The following is a 23,812-nucleotide window of genomic DNA, read 5'->3' as shown; positions in this document are numbered from 1 at the left end:
ACTCATCTTTGCTGCATGTCTATACTATCATAATATGAACTACACTTTAAACCTTTAACTGTAAGCAGTGACTTTTCACATGTGTGTCTATCAGGTATCAGTAAGCAATGAAACAGAAACATCAGTTACACGCAGGAGATAAAAGATTAAATGACAGAAAAACCTCAGTCGTAATGCAAACTGGGACTTGGCATAGTGTTTGGCCTAATTACCTCAGTCTCTTTTATAGTGAGAAAGACAAACAGCTGCCAAAAATACTTTAAATTCTATGCCAAAGAGAATTAAATCCTAACCCTTGGGCTTTAGCTTCAAAATAGTTACCTACTTCCTCATTTGTAAGTTTAAGATGTGTCTGCTCATTCTCCCACAGAATTTAGTATCTCTGCATATCTGAGCACAGTTTGAGATATATATATATATTTTTGTTAATTTTTGTTTTTATGAGAACTAAAACAAAACCTCTAGCAAGAAATAAGAATTATTTTTGTGCACTGCAAGAAACGCTATGATCATTTCTGTCAGTTGTTGGTGTCTTTTTGTGTCATGTTTGATTCTGGGTAGAGAACTGATTTTACCTGTGTAGAGGTATTCAGGCTGGTAGCTGGATTTAACGGTGAGGGTCTTGTTGTCACCAATCTCTCTGGTTAGTAACAGGACAGAGGCAATGACCTGGAAGTTGTTGTTGCAAGAGAGGGCGATGAGGAGATGCAGGAGTAACCTCTTGCTATGCTCAAAAACCTCCGGCCGGTAATGATCCAAACCTGAGAGGACAGAGATGCACAAGTAAATGAACTGATCTAATCTGAGCTTAACAGAACAGAAGTCAGTGAAGTGGACAGGAATGAACAACATTCTGAACCTGAACTAAACTACTTTCAAAGGGTGTTCCCACTGTTGTACGGTTGCATAATGCTGATAACACATCATGTTTTCAAGAAAAAGCACAAAACAAAAAACAGGGCTCTGTGCAACAATGCATACTTGTGATACAGTGCAAGTGTTCAGGATTTTTTACAATAACATTTAAATCATACAAATCTTTAGACCTACCATGAGCACAGAAATTAGTTGTTAGTGTAACTTGTAATTTGACATTCATTAAAAATGGTGCTCAAATTCTGATTATGAACTACACTGATCACAGCGCACAGATTACTCCACTGTTGGGAGTTATCATTACTATGGGAACAGAAGAATCATAACAAAGCAGCTGCCAACTCCCACAATGCATTTACAAATATCTGAATACTATGAATCAATATTTTATTTTTTTCTAATTAATTTTAATACAAATTTCAAACATTTGATTACAAATTATGTATCTATATATAAAAAAAAACAGTGTTGAGAAATTGAACAGTCACTATCGGGTTTATAACCAAAACACCAAATATCACAGGTGTGCCTCTAGTCAAAAAGAGAAACATGTTGTGGGACAATGCTGACGACATCAAGAGTCTGAGAGAGATAAATCATGATTAGATGGCATTTCACCAGCCCCCACTTTCTTTCCTTCTCAGCCACGTTTTCCATCACAGACATTTTTCACATTTCTTGAATATCAGCAGTTATTCAGACAGACTGATTTACAGTGGAGAATGCGGCCACTATATAGACCAGAGCAAATATCTGAATGTGTTCTCACAGATAGACACCCAGACACAAACATACACTCCCTCACATCTTTTAATTAAAAAAGGTACAGTCTAGATCAGGGATTTCTTTACTTTTAAATAGCACTGTAAAAAAAAAAAAAAAAGGTGAGACAAAGAGAAGAGGTGAGAGAGGAAATAAAAGAGTGCTTACCTAGGAAGAGAGCATGAAGAAGCAGTGGCAGGTGTAGTGCCCAGTCTTCTCTCACACTGTGGTCCACAACCATCTCCGTCATGAAGATCACAGCTATGTTACACCTGCCGGCACAAACATGCAACAAAAACGGTGTTACATACTAAACCTGATTGGTTGTAGCATCCACTGAAAGATGTACATATTTACTATAAGAGAATTGAGGCCCAGTGCTCATGTGAGCCATGCAAGTTTGAATCTGGCATGCAACATTTCACAATCTTGAGAGCATCTCTCCGGTCCATTATTTCCCATCCTCTCTTTGCTAATTTATCTATCAAAATGGCAAAAAGGCCTAAAATGAAGACAAACCGGGTTAAGCATAGCTGTGACTATGAATCACCTAATTAAATTCAAGATCCTTAAAAATAACCAACTGGTATATACAGATGGCTTTTTATTTGGCTTGTGCATATCTAGGCAGAAAACACAGAGGGTAGTTTATTTTTACCAGGTATTCCTGTTAACTAATTCTGCTCATATTTTCAATAACTCATGAGTTGTGATGTGTATCTTCCTTTTCAGGTGTCAGCGTGAGTCTCCACAGATCTGATGAACTTGACAGATTATATTAAATTACTTATAAAAACCCCAACTATGTTGTTGCACCACCCCTGATGCATGCCTGAGCGTCTGCAACTCCCTCCTGAAAAATCAGCAAACGTCAGAAGGATGCCGGTAAGAACTGCTGTCATGGTAATACTACAACAGTTCCTCTCTTGTAAACAAAACAGAGTCGTGGCTTACTGCTGTAAGATACTACAGCAAACTAACACAAGTGGGTTTTATGGGACTGGGTTTATGGTGTGAATGTTTTCTGAGTTTAAGACATTTTAAGATCTCATTCAGGCTGACTTCATTAATATGCAAAGGAAGTCAAAAGCAGAAGGAAGGCTCGGGTGGTACCTGTGAAGGGGTCCCCGTGGGGTGATGGTCTCAGGCAGGTAGTCCACCAGAGGGGCCCAACAGCCTCCGTTCACAGGCATGGGAAGAGGCTGAGGTCTGTCACTTTCCAATACACTTATCAACCAGGCAGCATATGGAGGCAAAGGGTCATCTTTTAAAACACACAATAAGCATCAAAAAATCAGCTGGGCATTACAGTAAAACAGAACTATAATATAATAAATGTGCAATAAACATTGACTTCAGAGAGAATTGACCACAGAGCGAAAGATATGAAACTGGGACAGCTTTGTAAGGCACATGAGTCAAATATACAGTTTAGCACCACTATACAACAATATTTGACTACAGAATGCTGGGACTGACCAATCAGAATCAAGCATTCCAGAAAGCCCTATGAAAGGGAACATTTTGAAACGTGTCTATAGCTTCACAAACAATTAAAGTTAAATCATATTGATCCAATTTTAAATCCTTTGAATCATCTGAATCTGAATTTCTACAGACAAAATAAATCAGGAAATATTTCTAAAATTTTCTTGAAATGTCTGCTATCTTAAAGTATAATATAATGTTATTGTTTATCCTTATGTTGATTAAAAAATAATAATTCAAAATTAGCTGACAATTTAGAATGAAAAATGATTAATACATTAAAAATAAATAATAATACGCTATAATGAATGAATTAATTGAATTGAAGAGTAATTTCAGACCGTCACTTCATATGAACATGTGGTGTGATGAGTTGATTCAGAAAAGTGTTTTTAGGAAATTATATTCTTATCATTCATCTACAATAGAGCTGCCATCTAGCCACTCATGCATCAGCTGTCATGACAGATATGTAGGCAGGACAAAAGCTGGCAGCTCCCACACCCAAAACTCGCAGATATGAGTGCACAACTGGTTGACATGCACATGCATGAGAGAATATACAGACAAAAGCATGTGTCGTGACCTTAATTTCAGTACCGAATTCCTTAATACGGAGACACAATGCTCTAGCAAGCATGTATTATTTTCTATATACAGTATGCGCCAAATGGTAAGTCACATGTACAGTTGTCAGCTGTTTGAAATTTGAAGCTGTAAAACAATGAGTGTAAATGTATCCTTATTTGTACTGTATGTGTCAGAGTATGGATTGTCAGCTGTGATCCATCTGTTGCTCTGTTCTTGTAATCTGGAGAATTACTGACTGTAACCTATAAAGTCTGGAGTTGCACAAACTGTACTGTGAGCCTCAAAGTTGTCCCTAACTATGTCCATAATACAGGTCAGATGAAGAACTTACTTTTCTCTTCATCGTAAGAACCTCCTGAGCTGTTGCTGTAGCGTGATTCCAGACGGTTATGAGCCCGGGATCTGCTGCTCAACCTGAGAAAATGTGTGGACAAAACACATGTTAGGGAACATAAAATGCACATGCATATTGAATTAACATGTATAAATGGGCTGTTTAACAACCTAGTAGCTGCCTACTTATACAGCATAAACATGGTACAGCCCATATGTGGTGGAGAATTTACTGTATCAAAAAATAATAAAATATGTAAAAAATAATAAGCCTCTCTCCATATTTAAGGAAATCAACGTTACATGCAGAAGGATGTACCTCTCTTCATTCTCTCTAGTGATCTTTCCCTCATCTGTCTCCTGGAAATTTTCTTGTCCAGGTACTACCGTATTACTGCTAGATGTTGTGCCTTTGCAAACAAACAAAACACTGATTATTCAATCATTATTAGAGAATAACCATATGGTACATTGGCTTATGAGATTCACAGCATTCTATACAGTACAACCCAGGCTTCTGAAACTGGATTGACCAAAGCATAGGACAGTCACTGCTCAACTGAGCTAGAACTGCATTTCTAAGCACCTATATGTACATTTATAGACTAAATTAATTATTAATTGAATAGTGCTTCCAGCAATTTATAAATTGTAGACATTTATTGTTTTAAAAATCTATTCAGGAATACACTTTTCTTCTGACACTGCACTCAGAAAAAATAAATGCTGCTAAAATATGTGGACCATATGTGCCTCACCTGAGGCCACAACAGAGGTCTTGTTACTGGCAACGAAACGGTAAAATGGTGGGTTGTCACAGTGTAGGACCACTGGGTTTACTGGGTCTGTCTGCTGAAGCTCAAAGAGCAGCTCCTCCATGGTCTGAATGGTGTTGTTCCGACACAGATATATCACCACTTTTTTAATCTAAAAACAGTTCAAAACAAATTTAGTCCATTATAAATGTCCAATAAAATAACAGTGTTGGTTAAGAGTGTCTATATGTGTGTTTTCCTTACATATGGCAGCAGTGTAGTGTCACTGCTGACTCCGCACAAGCTTATGAGGAACTGCAGCGTTATTCTCAGGTTGTTACTCCACCTGTCATTGGCCACAAGAGCATTCCAGGCATTCTCCATCTCAGGACCTGGGACTTCATCTCCATACTGATGAGAAACCATATAAATCATCTTAGTTGATTGTCAAATTTTTAAAGGGGCCATTTTTCGACACTTTTCAGCAATTATTATAGCACTGAATAATAGTTGGGAATAATTTTTGCATAAACATCCTAAATAATCATAATTTGGTTTTCCTTTTCATCTCATCTATTTTCAGATTAGTAGAATGAACTGAGATATTAAAGAGCTATTCTTTTTTTTTTCCTCATGTATGAGTTGAGTCATTACCACAACTGGATATTTACGCAATAGTGAAGCGCCTCTCACCTTTGCAGTCATGAACATGAGGTTGTTTAGGACCAGTGAGGTGGCCTGCAGAGAGCCCCAGCCGTTGCCTTTGAGCCTGTGGGTGATTCCTAGGTTGTCAGCCTGGCCACGAGTCTCCTCCTCTGGAGTGCATGGGCTGGAGGTTGGGGGGAGCAGTCCTGTATCCACCAGCTCTATGTTATTAAGCCACGGCAGCAGGTAGGTCAGCATGATCTGTCTGCCGTTAGGGTGAGTGGTGGGGAACCTCTGGCTGACCTCTGGATGTGAGAGATGATTGTGGATAAAAAACTAAGTGGGCAGGTTTAGTTGGAAATTTGAGCTGCATTACAATAACAGAGCATGCTCTACCAAGCCCATTCTTTTGCATGTACAGGTGTTTATTTGCTTCTGGTAGGGCAACAGTATGGTGACACATCCGAACATCAGGTTAAGAGGTATTCCTTGTAAAGCATGAGTAAGTGTGTCACAGACACAGACATGCACACCTTACCCGAGAAGAGAGGCAGGGTGAGTTCTGGATACATGCAGGCCAGCTGGTTTGAGAGCTGGAAAAGAGAAACGCTGTATAGTGGTGGTAAAGGACCATGTGTGCCATACAGGATATTTCCAGATTTTTGTCCCACAGTCCTTTTTGAGTATACGGACAACTTGGACTCCAGAACCTGAATGACAAAGAAAAAAAATGGGGAAAAAATATTTTGTAGAGAAAATTAGTATTAAAAAAGGTATATAAAAAGAAATAAATCTTTCAGCTATTGAAAATACAAGAAAATCAAATAAAAATCTGAACTCGACTTGAACTCTGACTAGGAAAAAAAAAATCAGATACCTGCATGAGCTGCATGGATATCTCGTAAATCTCTCTACTTGTGTCAGATGACTTAAACAACACCAGATTCAAAAGGGTTACAATGTCACACGGATAATTCCTGAATAGGAAGAAAGAAAGAAAAACACAGATTAAAAAAAAGTATGACATGCTTTCTGAAAACAAGGTAACCTTGCCAATGATGAAGGCTCTAATTACCTGCTACCACACACAGTAGCAATAGCTTTGAAGCACCCTGAAGCGAGCTGGTATGATCCAGTGAAGCAGCGATCCACAGCCCAGTTAAAAAGATTCACCTGATCTGGGTTCAGTTCCAGGAGCAGGATAACAACCTCACAGCCCAGCCGATGCACCTGTAGCCCAGGGCGGTTATAAAAGCGTGAGTGTTTGAATGTGTGCTTTTTCCATAATCATAAAAAGCTGAATAAAAGTTATTCCAATCAGACAGTCATTAATTTCAACTTTAATTGCAGGCCTAAACAAATAAGATAAAACTCATTTAAATGGCTGACAACCCAGAACCAATAAAGTCAATAAAGCAATAAAGCAAATAAAACAAAATATGTTCACAGGCCAATCCTGACAGGCTTGTTGTTTTAGTTTTAATGACAGGTATTAAACCTGATGAAAAGCTGCTATAACATTTAAACAGGATGCCTGTTCAGCATCAACAGGTTAAGACAAGGACTACAGCTGAGACAGGAACCTTTCCAGCAATGAAGAAATAGCGAGTGAATGCTTACCCGGATATCATGGCAGGCTAATATATTGTCCAGCCATTTGTAGAGGTATCCGTCTGAAGAAAGGCCCACGTTATCGAACACAGGGCCACAACATAATACCGCTGACATAGCCTGACAACAAACAGTGTACACACACAAACGCAGCATTACATCAAAGAACATCTCATATCAGAGCTCAATGGTTGAAGCATATGGACAAACCACAGTTCTGAAAGGATTAAGACTGAAATTATACACTGCTCTTAAACTTTACACACAAGTGAATTCTGTCTAACATTGTGACACACAGAATAGTCATTTCACGCCTTATACTAAATAAAGGTCAGAGCTGCCAAGTGCATGCCTTTTTGGACAAAGAAGGTGCAGAGAGAGAGCTTGGGGAATTTTCCGCAAAACATCCACCAGTTGTTAACTGAGCACACAGGTACTTTCCAGACTGAATTTCAGACGTTTCCACTTGGTTTAGTGCTGTTAACAAAACTCCATCTTTTGTTCCTTCCAAAGAGATGAATGGCACCAAATTGTGAGGGCAAATTCAAAACTTCCTCAGTTCTCTTAAATTGCAAGATATTTCTATATACCTTCTATATGCCAGGTATGAAGGGATAAAGACTTATTTGATAAAATGCCGTAATGGTGATTCTCTGAGATGTCAATGAGCAGATTTTTTTCAAATCTGGGTTTACCTTCAAAGCACAGTACTGGTAGCGTGTGATCTGGTGGTTGCGATCACTATAGCGGTCCAGAGGTGTGAACATGACACTGAAGGGTCCGGCCCACTGGCTAAAGAGAATGAAGAGGTGATGCCTCAAGCTCTGCTGGGGAAACAACAACCGCCTGTTGTGGACTAAAGAGAAAAACACAAATGAGACCTGAGGAACATTATTATTACAATATTTTTTTTTACTCTCAGCATGGTACAGTGTAAAACTTAATATCTAAAATTAACTGGTATTATTCCAAGGTCTGTACACTACACAGTATGATGGGACAGTAAGATTGTTAATGCTTTAAAAAGACAATTCTTATGCTAACCAAAGCTAATAGTGAAATATTATTACAATTTAAAATAACTTTTTTCTATGTTAATATATCTCTAAATGATCATTTATTCCTATTATGGCAAAGCTATTTTTTTTCAGAAGCCATTGATGGTTTGGTAATCAATAAACATTTATTCAAATTATATAACATAATATTTAATACTTTTGTGGAAACGGAGATACAATTTTTTTTTTTTGCTGATGAATTGAAAGCTCAAAAATGTGCATATATGAGTTTGTTGTATTCATTCATAAAATAGCAATATCCATCTTTTTTTTTTCAGTATGTCAATACACTAAAGAGCCCTGCATCACAACCAGTTTTTAAATATGAGAGCTGGCTGTGACGCAGGGCTTCTGGTGGGCTTACGTTGGCTGCCTGTGTGTAAGAGGAATGTTGTGCTCTGCTGGTCGGAGGGTTTTCTTGGTCAGTCAGCACGTATTAATCAGAGCCAGAACAGTTCTATTCATAGCTTTGCTCCTGGGCCTCTAATAAGTGACTCATTCGTGTTAGAGCCTACTGAGCCTTTGAAAAGGCGGCATGTTTATATAACCTTAGACACCAATACCTGTATATCAACGGCTCTATTATATCAGCTAAAATATCTGACCTGCTCTCATTTCAGTCTTTGGTTTTCTGGAGTACATTTGGGAGTACTTTGAGTATTTATCGTACACTGGGAAAGATATTTGAGATGCTAATGGAGAGAACATTTGTGATTGAAATCCTGAAATAGTTTAGGGATGTTCAAAGTATTTTCTCCAGGTTTTACCTGGAACACACTGGATGAGGTTTGCCACCATTCCACTGAAATGAGCTCTCATGTCTTTCAAAATGTCCAGCTCTTTGTCATTCTCTGCTTCTAAGAGCATCCGGGTGAGATCCACATACTCGAGAAAAAGGGCTCCTAGAGCCAGGGAATCTCGTTCCAATGCCCCATTGGTACTGCAGAGAAAAAACAGTGTAAAACAGATACACAAGGGATTTTTACCAGACTTTCCCTTTACCCGTTTTAATCCAACAGATTTCAAAGACTTTGTTGTGAAAGAAGATCTGCTTAAAAAGTGAAACCCAGGATTTGACTACATAAGTCTACAAAACATGTCTGGAGTGTGTGGACTAGTTCACCTGTCACTGATGACCCCTGAGTCAGCAAGAAGCTCAAAGATACGCAGCAGCTGCAGCCGGAGCAGATCTCTTCGCTCTCTACGCTTCTTATTCTACAGAGACAGAAAGCAAGAATAACATGAAGCTCAATTTAAATCTAAAAAGTGCATGAACTCATATTGCCACTGCACTATGGACCCAACAATACACTCTATGTTTTCTACGGGGTTTCCAAAGTTTCCAAAGAGCTGCATTAGGACAGAGCACTTACCTCAGGCCTCCTCTCCAGAGCTTCTTTCATTAGAGGATGGAGTTCTTCCACCAGCTCCCTAATCAAACACACATGTATGAAACAGTCATGAGAAACACACAACATGAAAGCAACATAAATATTTTCATAAATATATTTTGGCTCCAAATTCTGGGATGAATAACCTTTTATTCTGCAATGTGTTGCTTTGAATTTATTACAAAATTAAAATTGATAAGGTCTAAGGTTGAAAAGTTACAATAAATAGTTTCTGCTCAGAGTTATTGCAGTATTTTTTTATACTATTAAAGTCTTTATTCATATTTTGAATTACCTTTTATTTTTATATTTTCAGTTTTCATTTGGATTTCATATTAAGTTGTTATTAAATATATCTGCTTTTATGATTTTTTTTTTCATATTTATTTGAATGGTCAGAATGGAATAACAATCATCGCTGCTATTTTGTTTGACATACATTACTTGCTGCTATATTAATTTGCTGTTCTCAAACTTTTCACATTTTTAAAGCTCCCTCGCTGTGTGTTAAAAGACAAGAGTTCTTTGATATATCTGCTTTAAAACTGCCCTGGTTTAGGAAATAACTATGAAAAATATGAAAATCTGTTTTGGAGAAAATGATGCTAAATAGCTTATTAGACTAAGATAGAAGTTTTTTATTGAAAAACAATACCTGAACACAAGGGAATTTGTTCGCCCAAAGCCTAGGACGAGAGACTCTGTGATCTCTAAACTCTCCGATCTCATGAGAGGAACCAGCTGTTTCAGGAGCCATGCCACTGATGGTGTGCCTATCACCTGATCATAAACACATACATGTACTCATGACGTCAAAGTTCTTTTGTTTCCCAATTCATGATTGTCCTACTATGGACATAACATACCTTGTTGTCATACGTGACACTGCCATCAGGTGTGGTTGCCATGATTTCAGGTGTAGAGGCTCTCAGGTGACCTGGACTCATGATACTAGGTTTGGCAACACCAAGGCACAATATCAGGTAATTCCTCCACAACATCACGTAGCCATCGGCTGATCCAGGCGTGCTGGTCTTTTTGGCATAAACGGGAATGCTGCCAGGGAGTACCAGAGAAAGGAGGTCAAAAATCATTTCCACTGGGGACATGAATGTCTGTCTATTCTTTAAAGTCAGATTTTTATGACAGTTTTAATGCAAAAAATCATCAAAACTGCTATGAATGACAAGTTTTAAGAGTAAAGATAATAGAAAAACTCACTTTGGGTCAACAAGCGGCATAAGCAGCTGTAGGCGTGTGAAGGCGTAAGGCCAGGCATAGCTGAGTGCCGTGGAGCAGTGCTTAGGCAGGTGCTCCGGCCTAAGAAAGCTATACAGGCAGAGCACCCAGGGGTCCTTCACAGACTGGGCAAAGATCCACACGTGAGATGGGCTCTTTACGTCATAGTGGCTGTTAACCAGGCGGGCATTCCACTCTACCAGCCACTGCAGGTCCACGTGATGACTCATGGGCAGGGTGGCCTTCACAGAACACAGATTTTAATAGCTTATCTTGAGCAAGCATGCATGAGTGTTATAACTCTACAGACACAAACGTTTGTTGAGTTCTATGGTTTTATGCAAGTACAGGTCAATACTGAGAGTATGCATACACAAAAAGAAATACATCAGCTGGGCTAATGGGAAGTGCTTACAGAGTCGGAGACAGCCACATGGACGAAACTCTCCAGCACGCTGGGGGCCAGTTGGTCCATAACCTCGATCATGGATTTATCGTCATCCTGAGAGCAGAATCACATGACAGCCATAAGGCTATTGTTGGATAATGTTTGTTACATTAACAGGTCTAGTATTGATTAGCAATGCATCTGATATCAATCCACTGCATGTGTATGCACGTTTAGGATGATTTCAGCTGGTCACATCACATCAAATTCAATTCAATCACTCAATAAGCTTAAGTGCCAACCTAATGTTTCATTATTGTCTGAATGTTTTCAATTATTTCTAACTATGAACCATTTTCTTTCATTTTCTATTCAATCCTCTTTTTCCAATCAATCTTACTCTTTTGTTTTTATATTACTATCTTTTTCTGTTCTATTTTACTTGTTATATTTCTGTTCTGTTCTTTTCTATTCAGTTTAATTTTTCTATTCTCTTGTCATTTTCTATTCTGAGTGTTCTATTCTATTCTATTATTTTTCTATTCAGTTATCCTTTTGTATCATTTTTTCTGTTTTGTCAGATTCTATTATATATTTTCTGTTATTTTTATTCACTTGTCTTTTTTCTATTCCATGTTGTCTTTTGTATTCCTTTACTTTCTTTTTCTAATCAAACTGATTCTATTCTGTAAAGTATACTTACATCCATCTTATTCTATTCTATGCGATGCTATTATTTTCTGTTGTGTTTTATTTGTTCTATTTCTGTTTGTCTTTTTCTATTCTATCAGATTATATTCTGTTATGTCCAGTTTATTCTACCTTGTTCTGCATAGTTATGTTCAAATTATCTGTTTGGTGTAATTAGTTAGTTTTGTTTTTCTGGCCTAATCTGCTAAAGTTCCAGCTGTTCGTCTCACCTCGGCTTGTCCGATGGCTGTAAACAGGCAGCGTATCTCTCGGAGGACAGACACAGCCAGTTTGCGGGTACTGGTTTGGCAGGAGCACAGCAGCAGCAGGGCCAGACCCTCCACAGCGTGCAGCACCGTGGAGTGAGGACTGCGCTCAGGCGGCAGTCTGGAGCTCCCGCTGCTCTGAGGTCAGCAAGTATATACACATACACATGATCATACTCACAACTCCCAAGAACTGTTTATACTGGCTAAGTAAGCATAGCCAACAAAGAGAACATTTTCAAGCAAAACGTCAAGTGGCACATAATGCTGATACCTCCGCAGAACGTTTTCCAGGCGCCTGTATCGCCAGCCTCCACTGAGTTAGGAAATGCAGCAGCAGTTTAACAGACGAATCCTGCAGGCCTTGCTGTGTGTCCTGCACTTCACGCAGCAGGAAGTTAGTGTACCCGAACAGCACATCTTCTCGCCAGTCGGAGAAGTCCAGCAGCAGACTCTGCAGGGAATTCTGGGCAATGAGTCTGAGTTCATCATCCATGTGGACCGTCAGCCTACAGAACGCAAAAAGAAAAACAATCAATGATGACAGAAGATTTTTATTGCATTGTAGGTTGTTTAGTCAAAGGATGTATGGTGAACCTCACCTGGCCAAGAGATCAATGAGCTCAATTTTGGACAGGCCATCTGGCAAGATTCGGGGAATGGCCGCAACACACGTCCGGAACAAGTCAATTTTTGGTTTTCTCTCACCGCTGACCAGAGAGAGAAGAGATGAGTTATGCAAAAGTAAACAATGAGAGATACAGAAAAAAAAAACAAGGAAACAGGAAAAAAAGAGAATGTCAAACTTTCCAAACAGGGTGTGGTGTGTGGGCTGAATGTAACTCAAAAGTCGTCTGGTTGTGAACTATCCCTTCACCCACTCATGTTACGCTCAGAGATAAATAATAGGTGGAGACAGGCCAGAAACAATTGCTTTGCTTACGTGATCATGTCCTCAGGTTCCTTGTTAAGCATCTGGGCATTGGTGAGCATCATGCAGCGGCCGACCTCCTTGTCCAAGTGCCTCAGGATGTTATCAATGGCTTTCCTGACCTGGGAATAATACAGTGCCATACCTGCAGGGAACGGAATGAATAATACAGACTTAAAAAAACGCAAAATGTACAACAATAAACTCATCAGCAATATAAGTGGCCTGACCTATAAGTTTTGCTTCCTCCTCAGTTAGAGTTTTGCTGAGGTAGGTTTTTTTCTTCTTCAGCGTGTTCCCAGAAGGCAAAGTGGCCCCTGTGTTCGGCATGGGGGGTTCACCATCTTTCTGCTGCAGGTTATCGGCTATGACGAGGAATGCTCTCAGAGCAATGTTCATCCTCTGGACAAACACCACACATATATCAGAAAATAAACCAAATATGCATTTCCTCATGACAAGATCTCAACTCGGTCTAATCGGATAAATGTTTTTTTTTTTCATGTGTTTACTTGACTATAAAGAAATTTCCAACACTTTTTAGGTTTATGTAGAATTTAAAATTAAGCTTTATTTAAAAACATTAGAACGTTTGAAGTAAACATGCAGGTGTGTTTGTGTGTGTAATTAACATTACCTCTGGATTTAAACTAAAAGCTTTGGCTGATTTCCCAACACTCAGCAGATCACATATTATTTCTTTCATTGCAAAATCCAGCCTTTCCTGTAGTAAGGAAAGAAACAAAGATTTTATTACTGTGTGTAATACGATAAAGCCATGACAAAATAAATATAGACATGTATTAAGTTCTTGGATGGATATCATGTCTATAGGTGTGTGGGTGTCAAACCTGGCCAATGAATTGAATTATCTTGACAAAGATGTTGAGCGGCATGTCTCGAGGAACGACGCTCCGGGAACCCTTAGGGAACAGTGTAGATATGATTGAGGTAAGGCGGCTGGAATAGATAAAATAATAAAAATGTCATATTAACAGATGTCAATCCTCAGAATCAACGTCATCAAATCTTATTCTTCCTCATCACAGTCAGTGTAATGCATCTGAAATATCCATTATATTTCTTACATTACAAATATATTTCTTAAATTGTGGCTTGTATGTTTCTGATTTTCAATACGCTACCTTTGTGTTGCAGTGTTGCTTTCACATTTGATTCGGATCATGTAGACCCACAGCAGCCGATAGAGAGATTCAAGTGCCACCCGGGCCATTTTATGGTCTTTGTTCTGAAAGAAGAGCACTTGACTATAATTTCCAGTTATAATAATAATAATATATATGTTTTATGATATTACATGTATAATTATGTGTAGTATTATATTACATGTATATCAAAAATTTATCCTATTGTAAGGATGTTTAGATATTTTACTGGCAAAATAAATAAACTGATTAAAATTATTTTGACCAGCTTTTTTTATATTTTAAACCTTATCTGTTCTTTCATGTTCGGACAATTTTCCTTAGACTTTTGACCAAATGTGGGCACTGAAGCAAACTGGATCTTCATTAAATCACAAGTCAGCAGCTCACAGACTAACTGCAGAAGACTGCTGCAAGTACAACGTGACAACTGACTGAGAGATAACAGAAATCAGATAAGAGCTGAATGCTTGAAATAAAGATTCAGCATCTTCAAACATCGTTGCCAAGGAGTCTTTCAGTGCTGCCCTTCGTGGTTGTTATTTTGCACCTCCTTTCATTTTCCCCAACTCATTTTGTTCATTCTTTCATTCTGCCTCTCTCATACTCCCACACAGGTACAGAGACTGAAGTGCTGAGTACAGAATGTACAGTACAGTGAGATGTTAAAGCTAATGATAAAGGATTCTCCTGTGCTACCTGCCTCCCCTTCAAGCAAACAAAACATTCCTACAATTTCATACCCTCCCTTTGCATTTCACACATTTGCAATGGCAATTTGCTTGTAGCTGCTGCCACTTTAAGTATCTGTGCACATGACTGATGGGCTCCGACGGTTAAAAGAAATTGCATTCACATGATGCTTGCACAACTGCCCTTACACAACAAAACTGCGTTCATTTTTTCCACGTGAACTGCAGTAATATGCTCGTTCACAATGTGCCGTATTCTCAGGTCTACAGTATCACACAAGCTTTGTGGATCACAAAGACTCACTTTCAGGTTGGACAGGCAGTTGTTGAGGAAGATGTGCCATCTGTTTAGAAAGATCTGCTTCTGGCTCACACACAGCAGACACGTTACCAATGGATACAGAGCCTGAGAAAGAAAAAAAGACGGATCAATGATTACATTATATGTCCTTAACAAAATATATATAAATTATAATGACTGAGCAAAGACAATGAAATACTTTTGAACAAATTGTCTCTCGCCTACAACTCTTTATATCTGTAACAATTCTGACACAAACACGTTCCTACAGAAATCATTTTAAATGGTAAATGATTCCAATCAAAAATACCAGTTCCAAAAAGTGTTACTACTAATAAAACTGTGAAAGCTTAGTCAAAGCTATAATAAAAAGCTATTAGTAAAAAGCTATTAACATAAACATAAAAAAAATTTTTATTAGGCAGCTTAAAGGAGATAAGAATTTAATAACGTGAAAATAACTGGGGTAACCATGTTAATATTGTTTCAATAAAATATTTGAAAAGAAAATGCCTGATAGCACATTCACTCTTACTAATTTCATTCATGTAAATTTATTTAAGGGTATATGGGTATTTGGGGTTTGGGAAATACACTTCGAGAAGCACAGCTCTCAAACATATTTTGGAAAGTACTTTCCTGTCAAACTAATTAACTGAAACTATGTCCTTTAACAAGAATGTTAAAAAGCCCAACTCACACACATCACTCAGATATTGTGTGCCATGGGTTGGGAATGCAACTCAACAGTTGTTATGGTAAGTTTTGAAATATTTCAAACACAATATTGACACATCACAGACAGCAAAAACACGTTAGCTATGAGCCAATTACTGTAGTTGCATCTCCCTCCACTGCTTTCAAGCATTAAAAAAGACTTGCCAGAGAGTGTTTCTTCCTGGACGACAGGTCTAACGTTGTGTCGTAGAGGGTTTCCACAAAGTTTCTCAAACAGGGCACATTCACCTCATTCTTTACAGTCTGAAGAGAAACATCACGTTGAGTATGAGTTACAGTTTGGACAGAAAAATCATTATTAACTTATTTAAATCTGCATATTCTGTAAACTTTTTTTTTTAATTACAATTTAGCGCATAAATAATAAATAAATGTAAATATTGATCAAATATGGCAGTGCTTACTATAGCAGAGACATATGTACTTACTGCGGCTACAGGGACGAGTACCTCTACAAAGAGTCCAGCCAGAGAGTGTTTAATGTCCTTATCTTTCACCTCCAAGAAATACTGAGCACACTCCTATAAACATATAACAACAAAAGAGAAAAGAGAACGATTGTTACTTATCATAGTGTACACTGTCTGTCAATTAAAGTAGAAAATCTGTAGAATTGTTTTTACTGTGTACCTGCATAAACTGGAAAGACGCTTCAAAATCTTCCACTGGGTACATTTTAATGCGAAAGAACTTGACCCCCATAATGAGGCTGATGGTGCTCTGGACCACATGCGGGCTCTGTTCTTTCTGCCTTAGCTCCTTCAACTCTGAGATGAACTTCTTCCTCACTGCAGGAAACCTGGGAAGAATGGATGGGAGGTATTAATATTTATTTTAAAATAATACAACAGCAATACAGCAGAGTTCTGGTTTGATTCCTATCATTTTGCAATGGAGATTTAACTGTAAGCTGTTGCTTGCTTATCTATTTATGCAAATATATATCTTATGATAAACTGCTTATGATGTTACTCATTTGTAAGTCTAAATGATTGAGCTAAAAACAGCTAGACATAAGAAAAGATGTCAGTCTACATTTGTACGTAATTTTAAAACACTGAAGACAGTATACAAAAATGTCTACTTTAGACAGATTGACCATAATTCAGACTTTTAAAGTCACATCTTGTCTATTCAATACTTGTCTGTCTCTTTTAGTTGTCTCTATTTGAGGGCTTTTCTCAGTATGCATGATATATGCGACCACTTGCAATTAACCCAATCAATTCCATCAAGTTACGATGGGAAGCCCAAGTTTAAACCCTTTCCACCAAAGTAAGTAGATTCTGTTTGGTAAGGACTTGGTTGTTTCTTGCACACATGTGTTAGGGAATGTGTTTGTGTGTTTGTGAGCACAGTCTGACAGAGGGAGAGATCTTCAGCTCTATATTTAGAAAGGCATCTGGAGGGGGAATAGGGAGTCATCTCTCGCTGCAAGACTCAATGTTTGTTTTAGGTGAGCTACAAACAAACCGAATAGTTTCCCACTAAATAACAAGTAAAAATGTGTATTGCACTGTACACACCGTTTGACTGAATTATGCTATTTATCTTGTACTGTGCTGGGGCGAAGATGCACAGACTCATCATGCACACCTAATATGTCATTAGACTTCAACAGACACGTAGACACCAGAATTTTATGACTTATAAGTGCAGCCACAAGGACATTTTTCATGCTTTTAAATATTGATAGAGGACATATTACTGTCAGATGTGGCGCTCTTATACTGAAAGGGAGAAACTCCATCTTTGTATGACACTGATGGAGCTTCCTGTGAGCATGACAAGATGCCTTGTCTATCAGGGTAATGGCCTCCCATTAGTGCTTCATCTAACACTAGACAGTCTGTCACAGGAAGAAGAATGCTACCATCTTTTTGAGCTTGAAACAAGTTCACTGGCTTCAATAGGAATCATTTCACGGTGAGACTTTAAATATGTTCTTATTGGCTAATTTTGCAGCTTCATAATTTACCTGGACTGGGCCACGACACCGACAACCTCTGCATACAGATCAGCCACTATGTGCATGTTGGTTGTATTGGGCCCAAGGTACCTGCAGGGCAGAGAAATACCACCATTCTTACCGTCCTTCAGCAAAATCCATTCTGACTTCCAACACTTACATTTACAGTAAGTGCACACGATTGAGGGAATATAAATTATGTAATAAGTTTACTAGGCAGATTTACTCATGTAAACAGACGCAGGAAAAATAATGGCTTATGGTAGATGGAGGAAATAACTTAAATGGATCGTTACCCCTCTTTGTACTTGAAGTGTTTGAAGGCCAGGTTAATGACTTCCTGAATGAGGCCATCCAGAAGAGGGTGGAGAGGGATCTACAAAAAGATAGAAAAATGATGAGTAGAAAGACATAAATAACAATTTAAATAATATAATATAATTAAATACATTTACATATAATTAAATACATTTACAATTAACCCATTAATTAATAACTTAAAATAAGTACAATAAAACAGAATATAAATGATTAATTAAAAAAAATGTTTTTATTTATTTAAAATTAAATGAATAATTATACATTAAACATTATACATCTATAAAACTGTATATATTTCTGCTTCCTGTTGTATTTTTATGAGGCAGGTTGTTAATTTTGTGGTTGTTCAATCATACCCTACCTGTTTTAAAACCTCAATAAGCACCAGTGAGAATATGAAGTCTATTGCTAAGTCCCTCCTTTCCATTAGATAATCTTTCTGCTGTTCGTCACTGAAAGAGAGAAGAAACTATGTAAATCACATTTTGATGAACAGTCACTGCTTGATTAAGTCAATAATACAAACATGCTTCCAGGTTTTGTTCCATGAGAGCTTCTGAAGTCCTCTATGGCCTGTATTTGATTCTGACGTGCTGATGTAACCAAACCTAACTGCCAATAGCGATATTTGATTACGGTCTGTGGAGATCCCATATCACCGCTGAGGAATTTCTACCTTGCCTTTACCACTAATACATGCATGGCAAAGATTGTAGAAAATGTTTCAAGGGACACATTTCTAAAATACATTATTACGAAAGTAGGCTTGCATAAAAATGCCCACAGGAAAAAAATCCACCAGACGATGCTAATCTTGTTAGTGCATCTACTCAGAAACAGCCAATCATCACAGCCCTTTTTGCTATTACTGGCCTGATGTCAGATGAGCTGCTGTGCATTGCACTGCAGTAGGGATTGTATTTCATAAGATGAAGGCAAAGCTTCCTGATGACAGGCATCAATCACATGCTTCAATCCACACTAAATCACACATACTGTATATAAACACACATACAAATATAAACTTCCACATAATACTATAAGCACACTTATGCAAAAGACATTAAATCAGATTATACTAACTTGTAAAAAAGATTTGTGGAAATGAGATGAGCAGATACTTGACATTGTGTGCTCTAGGGGTGCAAACTGACCAAACATTTTGCCATACCTGCTAATGGCATTTAAACATATCGTTTGTATCTATGAGGCACAATACCATATATGGGTGTCTTATTTTGTCTAAGAAGAGTTTACGCACTCTTAATGGCATTCCAGTTAATATTAGAGTTAAAAAAAAAGTTTTGAAATGAGTTACTTTAAATCTCGGTGAAGACTTACTTTTTAGACTTGGTGTTTGCACGTGGGCGATACTCGTGGGACTCGTCTTCCAAGCCGTTCTGTCTTTTATACCAGTCAAATAGCGTCCTCAAGATGGAAGGAAGACAATACTCAGCAAGTGAGCTCATAGTGCTGATCAGCTGTGGGGAAACATAGGAAGTACCTCCAGGAAATGTTTCATCAATTGTCAGAGCACTAATTGTACAGCACAAAATGCAAAGGGAATTAACTCAGGCTATGCAAGGAATGTAATATTAGTCACGCACACACATTCAGGCTGTTTAAGAATTCAGTACAGAGGGTTATAGGGACAGCATAGCACCAACTACAGGAATGCTATTCTTATGGTCTGACTGATGATGACAAACATCTGTCAATAGAAAAGGGCAAGAAAAGTTGGATGGTATGGGAGCAGATAATTTATTATTCTTCATTCTTTTTCAACAATACTTTACATTTGTACTAGAGCTATAAATTTATTGTGATTTAAATGTCAAGAAAACAGAAGGATGTTACAGACCCAATTATTTAATTTTGAGTGTGTATCAGGCAGGATGAAAGTTTTAAATGTCAAAAAGGATGTGGAAAATGTCACTTGATCTCACCTGATCGAACTGTGGGTCTTCTCCTCTTTGTAGAGATTTGGTGAGGGGCTTTTCCTGCAGAACATTAAAAAGAACTTAAGAGTCATAGATTATTGGCTGCAGATTCCCAGCTAGAAATCAAGCTTTCCTTTGTAATGGATGAACTTGACATAACATATAACCAGAACCACACAGAATCTGCACTCGCAAACCTTCACAGACTTCAGACTTCATTCAGGTGAAGAAGAAGCAGAAACAAGCAACGGTATGTTTAAGCAGATTTTTTTCTAAATGTAGCTTTTTTAATTAAACTTATCCACATTCATGAGTTGATAAATAAGAATGCATGAAGCCAGAATGACATTTTGTTTAAAAGCAGGGGCTTTGTTCTTTATTTGTTGTATTGCATTGCAAAATGCAATACAACATTGATTGATGTATTGCAAAAAAAAAGGATCAAAAATGCAACTGGCAACTTAAAAAAAAAATTGCTGGGAGAGAAATTGTTCATTTTCAAGTTTAATTTTAATCAGTCGTTCAGGCTGCCAATAAAACTGTAGTACTCTCAGCTTTGTTGAACACATTATTCCATGTTTCCTTTCAAAAGCTGTTTAAAAAATGCATAAAATATGCATAAAATATTACTAAATGCCTATGGTACTCACATTATCAGTGATTGGAAGATGTCAGTGGAGACTCTTCTACTGATTTTTAGCGCTAAACAATTGTAGCCTTCTGAAGTTCATTCATTTGATCCAAACAGAACTAAATTTAATCTGAAGATCCCACAGCTTTAATGTGCAGGCGCGGAAAACTGGGCCAATGAAGGCAAGAGAACGTCTAAACTGGGGTTGGGTCTGGAGGTCAAATCAAGTGATTGTCCCCATAACATGCAGACACACTCTTGGACACACTCACACACACTTTCAGGAGAGCTGTGATTCTACAAAAATTGAATATAGATGTCTAGGTCATGGTTGTGTTCTGTTCTTAAAAGTAATGATTTCTATTGTGATTGAACTTTGTGCTTCTTATAACATGAATCTGATACAAAGTTAATGCAGTGATCTATAAATTGTGAACTGTACATTACTGGCTGTTGACTTGAACATGCACCTCACAAAACTCAGCACCTCAACTGTGATGAAAAAGTCATGAATGTGAAATTGATTCATTAGTTTAACACTGTCTGGGCACAGAGATATTAGTTAAATAGGTGTGCTGAGAGCTTTGACTGCTTCCTGTTTGGTGCGTAAGCTTTTTAGCTTGAATATACCAAGTAGACAAAACCCATTCCTGTCCACTTAAATCTGCACTCCAGCATAATGGAATTACAGAGATACAGAGAGACCAGGCAACCTGAGCCACTGCAGCAAAAACAGACACAGTATCTCACGGCTATTAGTGCAGTTTGAAGACATATTGTGAAGTATTAACATTTAATGCCTGCCAACTACAGCAATTACAAATGAAAGCCACAGCAGAGTCATTAATAACTATGCCAGAACTGTTAGATATCTCTCATTCTCTGTCTAATTGATTTAGAAAGCATATTATACACTTCTTGTTTTTCTACACTACTCCACATACCAGAGAATTAGCTAAAATAAGGCGTAAGAAAGCCTCAAACCAAACTGTGGCTTGTGACGACTGGTTTTAATTTGGCCTAGACATTATTTACTTGCATTTGAGGCTCTATGTGTCAGATGATCAGCATGTAAATGTTTTGGAAAATTAGATCCCAAGAGATGTTAAACTTTGACTTGCCAGAAAAATGTCTGACATCAAAAAATATATACATTGTAAAAATATAAAAAGAAGTCTCTTACCAGTGGTTCTGCCATGATGATGCGTATTTTGCGTTCAGACACGGTGGTGAAGTTGGCAAACAGGCTTTTGAGGACATACTCGCCCGGTTTGCTCTCAGGGTCCACGGTAACTGGCATAGTGCAAACGGGACCTTTCCTCTCGCCTAGAGTGCTGCTCACTTGGGGGATGGGGCGCTTTCCTACGGGGGATGCTGGGAATGCACAAAAAAACAGTATTAGATTATTATGGATTAGTAGGTCAACTATTGTGCTAATCGTTCTACATATGAGTTGGTGGGCAGTGCACAAGCTCTGACATGTTTTGTGCTAGTGACTCGAGTGAACACAACTTGGGTGATTTTGGTCAGATTAGATAATTAAAAACATGACAGACATTTTGACAGATATGAGATACTGAAAGTGGTGCCGTCAGTGTTAGGGTTGAAGCCTGAGTCAGTGCCTTGAGAGCACCATCTCACATCAACCCTCGATGGAGCAGCTGGTGTTTTCTTTTTTGGCATGACCATGTCATCGCTCCCAAAGGGCGGAGGGGGCTCAGCGAGCTGGCCGGGGCCGGGGGAGCCCATGTCATGTGTCTGCAGGGGCTTTGAGCATGTGCTCCTCTTAGAATAGACCCCTGCAACCTCACAAGTCACAAGCTGCAAAACGAATAAAAAAAAAATTCTAATTCCTAACAGCAATATGAGCAATTTAAAGATATATGCAGTAACTCAAAATGAGGCAATTGCCTCAAAATTATGATTGCATACGTGCTTTTATGAACAGTAAGACATTAAGACTGTTAAAAAAGTGTTAAAGGGTTATGTCATTAACTAGTTTTTGCTCATTTAAAACGAAAGCAATTGATTTCAAAATAGTGATGAACTGCTACTTAATCCCACATTCAAGCATCAAAAGTAGACAATTCCTCCACACAGTCACAATTGCACTTCTTTTTTTTTTCAGTCTTCAGTGTCTAATAGATCATTTGTTATGATTGCCCATGCAAAACTTATTGACGCAAAGATATAGTGTTCTAGATGTTTATTTGTCAAAGCATTCATGCAGTTGCAGTCTCTGTAATATTCTGGTGTTCATATATAGTTCGGACATTTCTTCACACCAACGAGGAAATGCACAGGCTGTCAGGCTGATATTTTGCAATCTAAAATTCCTCTGGCAGACTTCAGTACTTCCAAAGTTTAAACTTCACACCATGTTAATGGGAGTTCATGACCTGACACTAGGGTTCCACTGCTCAGGTCAAGGGTGGAACAAGGGAATGATTAGTACTTGTGCTAAATGACATGAGACTTTGAAATTTGGTTGGCTTGACAGTCATCTGTAAATAACATTAACGTCAACTACGTTATTTATGGACAAACACCGGACGTCAGTTGACACCTCTGAAGTTGCTGTTGAGCCAGAGGAGTTCAAACTGAATGAAGAGAAGAGCTGCTGGAAAGGAATTTTTTAATATACTGCTTGCTTCACGAGTCTTGAACACACTATCAGGGATCCACAGAATGCAACCTCCTTACAGCAAGCGTTGAAAACATGAACAACACCCATGCACCCCTTGGACCTTTCGATCAGTGGCACATACCAAGGCCCTTGATGAAGCTGATGACGCTGGCCCGACTCCACCACACGGGAGACAGCTCCATGATGTGGCCGGTTCAGTTCCAGTAATCAGAAACAAAACTAGCCCTCTAACTCCACCAGAGCTCCATACTTCCCATCTGTCTTTCCACCCTGTCTTTGCGGACTGGCACCATGCTGGGCAGCCCTATCAAACGGCCACGGAGACCGCAAGTTCAAGGAAACATAGCCTTCCTGTGTAGCTCCTAGTAGTTTTGATAAAAGCA

General features: G+C 38.3%; 1 protein-coding gene across 6 annotated transcripts in view; it reads right to left on the bottom strand.

Moving 5' to 3' along the window:
• Window positions 1–23,812, bottom strand: part of LOC128020691 (protein furry homolog) — a gene marked incomplete at its 3' end in the record, with an annotated part of 80,160 nt that overhangs the window by 7,543 nt on the left and 48,805 nt on the right. For 5 of the 6 annotated variants that reach the window (XM_052607301.1, XM_052607296.1, XM_052607298.1 and 2 more), the window contains 38 exon segments: window positions 576–761; window positions 1,807–1,910; window positions 2,752–2,902; window positions 4,049–4,131; window positions 4,370–4,460; window positions 4,809–4,977; window positions 5,070–5,216; window positions 5,499–5,755; window positions 5,989–6,160; window positions 6,328–6,427; window positions 6,526–6,680; window positions 7,071–7,181; window positions 7,757–7,917; window positions 8,887–9,059; window positions 9,243–9,334; window positions 9,493–9,550; window positions 10,166–10,290; window positions 10,377–10,566; window positions 10,732–10,991; window positions 11,165–11,251; window positions 12,058–12,231; window positions 12,368–12,602; window positions 12,696–12,803; window positions 13,037–13,169; window positions 13,255–13,426; window positions 13,662–13,748; window positions 13,876–13,984; window positions 14,170–14,273; window positions 15,187–15,288; window positions 16,066–16,164; window positions 16,350–16,442; window positions 16,552–16,720; window positions 17,900–17,980; window positions 18,187–18,266; window positions 18,573–18,663; window positions 19,553–19,692; window positions 20,158–20,211; window positions 21,966–22,156. In XM_052607301.1, coding sequence (XP_052463261.1) covers window positions 576–761; window positions 1,807–1,910; window positions 2,752–2,902; window positions 4,049–4,131; window positions 4,370–4,460; window positions 4,809–4,977; window positions 5,070–5,216; window positions 5,499–5,755; window positions 5,989–6,160; window positions 6,328–6,427; window positions 6,526–6,680; window positions 7,071–7,181; window positions 7,757–7,917; window positions 8,887–9,059; window positions 9,243–9,334; window positions 9,493–9,550; window positions 10,166–10,290; window positions 10,377–10,566; window positions 10,732–10,991; window positions 11,165–11,251; window positions 12,058–12,231; window positions 12,368–12,602; window positions 12,696–12,803; window positions 13,037–13,169; window positions 13,255–13,426; window positions 13,662–13,748; window positions 13,876–13,984; window positions 14,170–14,273; window positions 15,187–15,288; window positions 16,066–16,164; window positions 16,350–16,442; window positions 16,552–16,720; window positions 17,900–17,980; window positions 18,187–18,266; window positions 18,573–18,663; window positions 19,553–19,692; window positions 20,158–20,211; window positions 21,966–22,156 — 5,094 coding nt within the window. 6 annotated transcript variants of the gene reach the window in all.

The sequence above is a fragment of the Carassius gibelio genome, chromosome A10, assembly GCF_023724105.1.
Source record: "Carassius gibelio isolate Cgi1373 ecotype wild population from Czech Republic chromosome A10, carGib1.2-hapl.c, whole genome shotgun sequence".
NCBI classification, from domain to species: domain Eukaryota; kingdom Metazoa; phylum Chordata; class Actinopteri; order Cypriniformes; family Cyprinidae; genus Carassius; species Carassius gibelio.
This window is presented reverse-complemented; position numbering and strand designations above follow the sequence as displayed.